Here is a 9,467-nt window from a genome sequence, read left to right as displayed (position 1 = left end):
AAGACAAGAAACTGCCTCCGTTGGATGTTATTATCTACAAAGGTACGCGCAATTTATGCTTTATTCTCCAGGTTAAGATTGAGGCTTGCGATCTACAGTACTTTAGAAATTTTATACCGGATTCATGTACCCATTTGATGCTTTGGTTTCTGCCCTATGCTTAAATTACTGTTTGATTTGACCATCTCACTTTTTTTCTACTCTATTATTTAGATCTTGTGCCGCTCGCATGGTCATGGGACAGGCTTTTGCCGTGGATGAGTGCTACTGTTCTTTTCGAAGACTATTTCAATTACCTTGAGGAGTATTTTCGCCAAAATTTTGCCAATGACCCCCTTCCCTCAACCTGCAAGCTGCAGCCGCTGCGGTAACTTTCTCTGCCTCTGGTAAACTTAACTTTGTTCTTTGATTGATTGCTTTGCTAACTTCTTCACACCTTCGTAAAATACTGGTATAAAGTGTATTGTGGCAGAGGATGAGCTGACTACTACCATGGATAGGCATGCTGAACTGTTTAGTGGGGGTCCTGACGTTCATGCCCTCAGCACTAAGATCGTAGAGCAAGCCCGTCAAATCACTCATTTGGTTCCAGTCCAGTCCTCTGTTCCAGCTGCTTGCTTTCTGGTACATTCTGCAAAATACAAATCTCTTGAAACTGTGTCATTTCCTTGTCAGTTTATATATAGTATTAATTGGTGTGTTATTTCCTACTTCTTTTGCCCCAATTGATACCTATACTTGTTTTCAAGTGTATTGTGGAGGAGGCCAAGTTGATGTCTAGGCTGGCAGATTGCATCTCCATGGCTGATGAGTCTATGGCTGGACTCTGGCAATGGAAATTTCAGTTTAGCGAGGATGTCCGGAAGGCTGCCTTAGATATTCTGACCACCTACAAAGGGCCTTACTCTCGGCAAGTCTCCGCTTCCTTGTTGGTATATTGATGCCTCTGCCAAAAAAAGTCTGGTTTACCAAATTTGAAGTACTCATACTTGATGCTCATGAGCTTATCACCAGTTCTTAAAATGGTGTTTTGAAGGGCATGCAAAAGGAGGCCATTACTGCACGTGAGTTGCTGAATATAGCTGATGTGAACCTCGAGGAAAAGATGCACATTTCTGAATTAATACGGACCTCTTTGCTGGAACTTTTTTACATTATTCTAGACTACTTTCCTCCTGAATCTTCTGTCAAGTATTATCCAATTAATCGTGATTATCCTGCGCTGACAAGCGAGCTTACAGGGTATGATCTGAATAATAGCATTGTTTTGTGTTTCTTATCGCATTTGTTTGATGGGTCTGAGTTGTAATTTCGTGGTGTGTTGTCAGCAGTTTGCGCCTACTTGAACCAAGTAAGCAAATTAGAAGTGTGGATGGTTCTTCTCCTGCTAACAATGATAAGATTCTGAAAATTCCCTTAACACCAAACGGTGATGCTCCTGCTACTCCATTGTCATGGTATGATGTCAATTGTAATCATTATCTTGTTTTACTTGTTGCTTTATTCCGTTGGTGTGTAATGAAATTTACTGGTAATTGCCCTAAAAGAAAGCACTGCTAGCTTTTTAAGTGATGAGGATTCTGTAAAGGACACCAAGACCAACAGAAAAAGGAAGAACATTGTAGGAACCCAAGGTAGAAACTCATAGAATGCACAGACTCCAGCTCATTAATGGGTTAATTTTTTGTCTCTTGCACAAACTCACGCTGACAATAATCATTGTTGTTTCAGTCAGTGGAACACCCAGGAGGCAGTCATCTGATCCAAGGAAGGATGTTGTAATTGAAGATCTGTTGTGTTCGCAAATTACAAGTGACGGTGACTCGAGGTATGAAATGAGAAGTGCAGATGGGGGTTATCCAACCAATGCTACTTCAACTCCATTGTCAGGGTGTGATGTCAACTCTAAACATTTTGTTTCATTGTTACTTTTATTTTGGCGGTGTGAAATGCAATTTACTGGCGATTGATCTGAAAAAAAGTTCTGCTAGCTTTGCAAGTACTGAAGAATATGGCAAGGACATCAACACCAGCAAAAAGAGGAGCATGGGAGGGACCAAAGGTACAGACTTAAAAAAGTGCACTAGTTCCAGCTCATTTGTGAGCACAAATTCACACTAACAATCATCATTTGTTCTTCCAGAGAGTGAAGTGACCTCTACTCAGTCATCTGAGCCATGGAAAGATGTTGGAATGTTGGATCAGTTAGGTTCGCAAATTACCAGTGATTGTGTTGCAGCAACTTTTAACCCCACAACAGACACGTTTTCTGGGTCGTTTCCCTCAATATCAATGTATGATGGCAATAATTAGTGTAGTATTGTTTTTTTCCTTCTTTTGTACTATTTGTCAAGTATAATTTATTTTTGCTTCCTGTTGGAAAGAACGCACTCTGTAGATTTATTTGGTGATGGATCTGATGAGGACTTGACCAAGAAAAGTAAAAGAACATGTGATATTCAAGGTAGGAACATGAATAAGAATGCACTGGCTCCTATATGTGTACAACTTTTTATGCTACCTGTGGTCCTGACTACTAAGTATTGTTAGTTGCTTCAGGCAGTGGAGTCTCCAGTTCGGAGAATGCAGATTATGAGCAGGTTAGTCAAATTGCTGCTTCAGGCAGTGGAGTTGCGTCTCCTGTCTAATTTTCTTCTTTTGTTGTTAGATAGTTTTGATTCTTTTGGCTTCTAATTACATGATTAGCATGTGCGTGCAGCTCCATGCTACCATTGTTACCAATTGCTTGTCATTCTTTTTTTTGTGTTCCTCTACTTTGACATGTGCTTGAGCTAGATGAGTTCATCTTATAGTTTTTATTAGGAAATTGCATGTTAGTGTTGATCTTCTGTATTCAGATGTGTCTAATTATTCACTAGACTAATAATCTTGAACGAGTTGTTCGCAGTACAGACAAATGTCTTTTTTGTCCAAAATTTTGGATGATATATTGATACCATCCAAACAATGATATACCAAAATATTGGTCATCCTATAATTTTGCATGTGCTAGTTGGCACTCAGATAAAACATAAATGCTCTTTGAGTTCTCTTTGCAAACTAGGCACTTGATTCTCTGCTCTTCTGTTTATCAATTAGACTAGTATGCAGTTTGTATTTCTTATAGTAATAGTACATGTTTCTTTGACTTTTCTTAATTGAGATCATACTCGTGCAGTGATGAGTGGAGCTACAAAATGCTGATCATGTAGCGATGGTGATTTATGCGCGGTTAAGTCAGCATGGGCTACTCTTCTGCTCTACAATACTTGACACTGTTTTATCCACTGAACTCTCTATTGCTGTACTAGTTGAGTTTTATCTAAATGTTGTGCACCGTCAGTTTTAAAGTTACAAAAAGTTGCTACAACTCAGTAGCTGAAATCTAGGATGTGTATTATGTATTTGCTCAAAACCTGGAATGTGTCAACAATTCTTTAGCTATCCCAGAACCAAGATGTAGCAAACATGTCCTGCGGAAAAAGCCATGGGTCTATAAGGGTATCTCCAACGCTGCGACCCAAATGGACGCGCTGGATCTTTTCTTTTCGGATACGCGGACGGAGCCTCGCGTTCGCGTGTTCGTTTGGGTCGCGCGCTGCACCCAACGCGGCTAAATTTCGGTCGCGGCCATAGAAGTTGCTATTTGCCTCTAAATTCACTATAAAAACATAAAAAATTATAAAAAATATATAAATAAGTTATAAAAAATATATAAATAAGTTTAAATGCTCAAGATTTATTACATAAGTTTATTGTCCACGTATTCAATGACAAAGTATTATTCAAATAAAATGTAAAATGATACAAATGCCCTAGGCATTGTTTTCTTCGGGATTTCCTTCATTGTTATTTGCAGCATTGTTGCCAACATGCGTCCACATGTGCTCGACCAAATTAGCCTGAAGCTGGTTGTGTACAACTAGATCCCGAATTTCATGGTGCACATGGAGGATATCCTGGAATGATGCCGGACCACCTTGAGGAGTAACCAACTCTCCCTGGCCATCCCACTCATTATCACAGAGTGAATCATCCCGCTCTACCTCAACAATCATGTTATGCATGATTACACAAGCAGTCATCACCTCCCATAGAGTTTGCACACTCCAGGCTCTAGCAGGTCTGACGATAGCTCAACGAGATTGGAGGATGCCAAACGCCCGCTCGACATCTTTCCGGGCTGCCTCTTGCTCTTTGGCAAACCTTGCCTCCTGCTCCAAGTTGGGACGCCGGATTGTCTTCACGAGTGTAGCCCAAGGTGGATAGATACCATCAACAAGGTAGTACCCCTTATTGTAGTGGTGGCCATTGATCTCAAAATCCACATCAGGGGATTGACCGAACGCTAGCCTATCAAACACCGGAGAGCGCTGCAGCACATTGATGTCATTGTGCGAGCTAGCTATTCCGAAGAATGAGTGCCAAATCCATGTGTCATGTGAAGCAACAGCTTCAAGAAGCACTGTGCACCCCTCAGAATGGTCGTTGTACGCCCTGCCGACCAAAGAAGCAGTTATTTCACTCTCAGTGCATGCAATCTATGCTGAAGCATCCCAGCAAACCCCCTGGAAGCGTTGATTGACAACAGACAAGCTGTGTCCTCTGCAGTATGTTGCCGAAGATATTGTTCTCCGAGCACACCGATCACTGCTCTGCAGAAACTGTACATCGCTTTCAAGCATGTCGACTCGCTCATGCGCGTGTACTCATCTACGAAATCACCGGCGACACCATATGCGAGCATCCTAATTGTTGTCGTGCATTTCTGGCACGAAGAGAGGCCTACCTTGCCAATTGCATCCACTTTGGCGCATAAGTAGTTATCGTAGACCTTGACGCCATCCATTATCCGGGTGAACAACGGTCTGGACATCCGAAAACGACGGCGAAACATGGCCAGCGTGAACAATGTCTTGCGGTAGAAGTAGTCGTTGAAGAGCTGGTTGTGGCCGCGTTCTCTTTTGCGGTCCAAGGAGGCCGCGCGCCCTGGCAAGGAACCCCGGTACACGGGGATCTACGAGACATTGTGCTCGTGGATGATCAGCATAGCCTCCGTGAGAAAGTCATCGTCGGACTCCTCGTCAGACGACGTGTCGATGAAGTTGTTGAAGAAGTACTCGTCGTCGTTGTCCATGATCTACAGATGAAATGGGACAAATTTTAGATCGCCCATTTCATCGAACACCTCGCAGGCGAAGGCCATCCAATGCGTCTGTAGGGACCTGCAGGCAATGGCCATCCCGGCCGACTTGCGTCCTGGAAACACGGTGCACGAGAGCTCACCTCTGGTGGCAACGACGAAGCTGCTGACGGCGAGAGGACAACAGCGTCGGCGACAGCGTCCTCCGACTCTGCTACGAGGCCGCGAAAGCAGCGCGGGGCCACGTCATGTGCTTCTGCACCGCATGCCGGCGTCTCGACGATGGTGGCTGGCGTCGACAGCGCTCCCAACTCGCCGGTCCTGGGTGGCGGCGGAGCGGTGGAAGATGTGTGCGAGGGGGCTGTGTCTTAGGAGGCAGACAGGTGGGCCACGAGAGGATGCGAGCGGCCAGCGATAGGAGTACGCAGCCACGCAAACACGGCCCAGATTTGCACAGACTTTGGGTCGTCCCGGACGCCGCGGCCATCCGTTTTGGGGATGGGTCCGCGCCCTGGACCGGGTTTTTGTCCGTTTCGACCTATCCGGACGCGCGGACGCTGGATGGGTCGCTGCGTTAGAGATGCCCTATCTATGTGACACATCGTCAATGTCGGGTGTCCCTTACAGTTGGTTTGAAGGAGTGAATCTATGTTAGCCAGAAGTTGTGATTCCCTTGTTATAGTGCCATTTGCAACGGGTTGCTTGAAATTGAATATTTCTATGTGACATAAAGTTATGCTCACCGCACAAAAACTTTGCACTTGAAACTTCGTCGTGACTCGAATATTTCACATTTGCTCTTCACTTTTTTTGGGTACAATTTTTTTTCCGGAATGAAGTAAAGAGAAAAGAGAACGCCGCTGCCCGCGTCGCTGGGGAGGAGGGCAGAGAGCACCGCAACGCGGTGAATTTACCGGCGCCGGTAGGTAAAGGAGTCCAATCCACCGTCCACTCTCTGCTTTGAGATTGGTGAGGCTTTTGACATTTGTCTAATATAAAACTAATAATTGTGAAACTTTTATGAAACTAAAGTGATACATGAAAAACATTGTAAAACAGTCTGACAAAAAATGAAACTAATGACATTATTGCTGATGTCACTACGGTTTATTTCACAAAAATATTAGTGTTTCAGTTATGTTTCAATTATGTTTCAAATTTGTTTCACAATTTTGTGAAAAAATTGGTCAGCACATAGCTGACGTCATTGCTGACGTCACTCCGGTAGGTACCGGCGCCTGTAAAAACAAGTTTTCGGAGAGCACCGCTGCTGCTGCCGAAATTCAGACCATGTCCGCCCCTGCAGCCACCGCTGGCCGGGCTGCCTGCCCTCACTGCCGGCAGCCACGGGAGCGCCGCCTCGCCGCACCACCCTCCTCGAACCGCCAACTTCGCCGGTCTGCCGCAGCCACGACCATCTCTCTAGGCCCGGTTGTATTGTTCTTCTTGGGCGTCGGTGACCTCCCCCAAACCCCAACCCTCATCCCTAAGTTTTCTTCCTCGTCTCCGTCGGCGCTTCCGCCTCCGCTCGTGCGCTGCCGCCGCCTCGTCGTGCGCTGCCTTCAACTCGGTCCATCCTCGCGGTCTCTGTCTCCACCGCGGTGGATGGTTGCCGGCCTCCGCTTTCAACCGTCGCCGCTCTTTCTCGGTGGAAGGAGAAAGGAACAAGACGACCAATTTCTTGAGGGTCAAAAGAAAAAAAAGAAATCACTAATTAAGTTGGGCCCACATAAGGGAGACGCGTGTCAGGTTTTATCCGTGGGCAGCCCAATGAATCGATCAAACGATAATACCGATCGATCGAGCGCTAACTAAGTTCTCCATTAGCAGAGAGTTACTAAAAGGGATTTATATAGTAGGCCTAGTTTCACATATTCAACTCAAGCGTCTAACCTTTCACTAATTACATGCCTAATTAGAGCATAACTCGGCACAATTCCAATATAATCAAGCGGAGCAACATCTAAGATTTGTAGCTATTCAATCTCCATTGGATTAGGAAATCACTGTCAGAATCATAGACTTAGAAATAAGAACTTAAGTGACTTTTATAAGTCAACTTAGAAATAGACACTCATAAGACATAGACCGCTTTAGAAAAATCAACAATCTTGTACAACTGAGAATTTACGAACCCATTAGACGATTGTAATTGAAGCAAACCTTAGGAAAAAAACGCTAGCAAAATTAACACCGAACTAATCCGACTACTCGAATAACCAAAAACTTGCAAATGAATAAGTACTACTACACTACGAGAACGCAGTACGCGAAAATTACTCGATTTTGCCCGCAGAATCGTCCTTTTGCAGCGTACCCAACCAGGCCGGTGGCCCCATCCCCGTCTGCTCGTGCACCGTCGACAGTAGCGGCGGCAGCATCTTGAACACCCCGGACATCTGCTGCAGCGCGTTGCCGGCGGCAGACTCCCCACCGGCGTTTACGGTGCCGTCCGCACCACCACCGTTGCTCCAGATGCTGATCTTGGGCTGCATGCCATTGACTGCGCCCGCGTTGATGCGAGCCATCTCCGTGTACATGCCGGCGTCGATCATGAGGTAGTCCCTGAGAGCGTGGTAATTGCCGCCCAGAGCCTGGAGCATGGACGCCACGTACTCCGACTTGGCCTTGCCGACTAGAGCCAGCGACTCCGCCTCCTTCTGCTTCGCGTAGAGCCTCGCGTCCTCGCCCATCTTCTGCTCGAAGAACTTGGCGTCGGCCTGTGCCTTGCGCGCGTCGGCCGCCCTCATCTGCTCGAACAGGGCAGCCTCCGCCGCCTTCTGCCTGCTGTAGAATTGTGCATTTGATTCTTGAACCTACGAGAAAAGGTTAACGCGTGAGATGGAGGAACTTATATTACGAGTAGGAGATTTGATCGAGCGCGTGTTAACATATGACATACCTGTGTCTCGTACTTTACGGTGGCCTTGCTGAGTTGCTCGGCCTTGAGCTTCTCAGTCTGGCGCATCGCGTTCTTGCGCTCCACCTCCATCTGCAGCTCAGCCTCCCGGATGGCGACGGCCTTGGCTGCCTCGACCTCGGCCACCTTGGCCTGCTTGTCCCACCCTGCCTTCTTCATGGCAAGCTCGGCCTTGGCCGCAGCGATGTCCGCCTCCCTAGCATTCTCGAACACCTGCACCTCGGCCTTCACCTTGGCCTCCTCCTTGAGCCCCTGACCCATCTGCTGCACGGACAACACCTTGGTCTCGGCATCCACCTTGGCGGCGTTCTGCCGGGTCAGTCCGTCCCTCTTTTGGCGCCCACCTCTCCCCTCATCCGGGCTTCCGCCACGTCCACCTTGGCCTGGTTCACCGCATCCTGCTGCGTCTTCTGGCCGAGGTAGGAGAAGTACTCGTGCCCCGGCACGTCCACCAGCTGCTTCACGTTGGCGTTGTAGATGATGAGCCCGAACTGGTTGAGCTCCAGCTGCACCTTGTCGAAGACTTGCAACTTGAACGACTTGGTGCCCTTGAAGATCTCCTCCATGGTCAGCTCCGCGGCCAGCACGCGTGTCTCGCCCTCGATGATCCCCTTGACCAGCTCGTGGACGTGGCTGGTGGACGTGTCCAGCGGGGCGATGAGCTTCGCGTAGAGCAGGAGCTGCTTCTCGAGCTCCTTCTTGTCCGCCTCCGCGCCGCCGCTGGCGGTGATCTTTGGGCCGATGGTGAAGACCGCGGGGAGGATGAAGGGCAGCTTCTCGGAGCTCATGGCGTGCACGTCAATCTCGTAGTTCACCGGCGAGATGCAGAACTTCTTGCACTGCTGCCCGGCAAACACCCACGCCTTCTTGGCCAGCTTGACGTCCTCGATGCCCCAACCGGTGATGGCCAGGTACTCCGACGCGTCGGCGACATGGAAACTCGCCATCTTCTCCGACGATGATCTCTAGATGCTCCTTCGACTAGTGATCGATCTACGGCGGAAACAAACTTTACGATAAACAGCAACAATGCGATGAATACTGCGAATCTGCGATGCGTAGTTACCTAGCCGATCTGTGGCCTATATATATATAACGGGAATGTTGTTGCGTATTATTGATGGACACGTAAGGATTAGAAATCAACAGCCTTACGATATAGAGTCCGTTCTACATACAACTTACACGCATGATCCGGAATTTAGACAGGCAACGTCTGGTTGATGGATACGGATCAGAACTCAACAACTTACCAGCTACGATATTCTCCGTATCAGAGTTCGTTCTACAGGACAAGAACGCAAAATAAATCTGCTATGCGCGTGACGAGGTAGCACCGTAGCAGTATGTACGACATGCATGCACTACGGAATTTATATACGTGGTGAAATATAGGTGTTGACC

At 47.3% G+C, this 9,467-nt stretch overlaps 1 protein-coding gene and 1 pseudogene across 1 annotated transcript; one reads left to right on the top strand and one right to left on the bottom strand.

Annotated features, from left to right (window-relative positions):
* Nucleotides 1-337: 337 nt before the first annotated feature.
* LOC124647499 lies at nt 338-5,515 on the top strand. The gene is made up of 12 exons (XM_047187436.1): nt 338-367; nt 460-624; nt 750-932; nt 1,037-1,242; nt 1,329-1,457; nt 1,570-1,634; nt 1,732-1,891; nt 1,992-2,062; nt 2,144-2,294; nt 2,385-2,464; nt 2,560-2,600; nt 5,222-5,515. The coding sequence occupies exons 2-12, from the start codon at nt 493-495 to the stop codon at nt 5,513-5,515; spliced, it is 1,512 nt and encodes a 503-aa protein (XP_047043392.1). The 5' UTR covers nt 338-367; nt 460-492.
* Nucleotides 5,516-7,419: 1,904 nt separating this feature from the next.
* Nucleotides 7,420-9,010, bottom strand: LOC124647498 (annotated as a pseudogene).
* Between the last annotated feature and the right edge of the window lie 457 nt (nt 9,011-9,467).

Source organism: Lolium rigidum, chromosome 4, assembly GCF_022539505.1.
Source record: "Lolium rigidum isolate FL_2022 chromosome 4, APGP_CSIRO_Lrig_0.1, whole genome shotgun sequence".
In the NCBI taxonomy this organism is placed as follows: Eukaryota; Viridiplantae; Streptophyta; class Magnoliopsida; order Poales; family Poaceae; genus Lolium; species Lolium rigidum.
Note: the sequence above shows the minus strand (reverse complement) of the source record. Positions and strands in the feature narration are given on the sequence as shown.

Bases quoted from the DNA above. Each gene is read 5' to 3' on its own strand.
- LOC124647499 (XM_047187436.1), top strand. From the start codon at position 493: ATGGATAGGCATGCTGAACTGTTTAGTGGGGGTCCTGACGTTCATGCC. The intron at 2,295-2,384 runs GTATGATGGCAA...CCTGTTGGAAAG, and splicing joins TCGTTTCCCTCAATATCAAT to AACGCACTCTGTAGATTTAT. The intron at 2,601-5,221 runs GTTAGTCAAATT...ATGCGTCTGTAG, and splicing joins AGAATGCAGATTATGAGCAG to GGACCTGCAGGCAATGGCCA.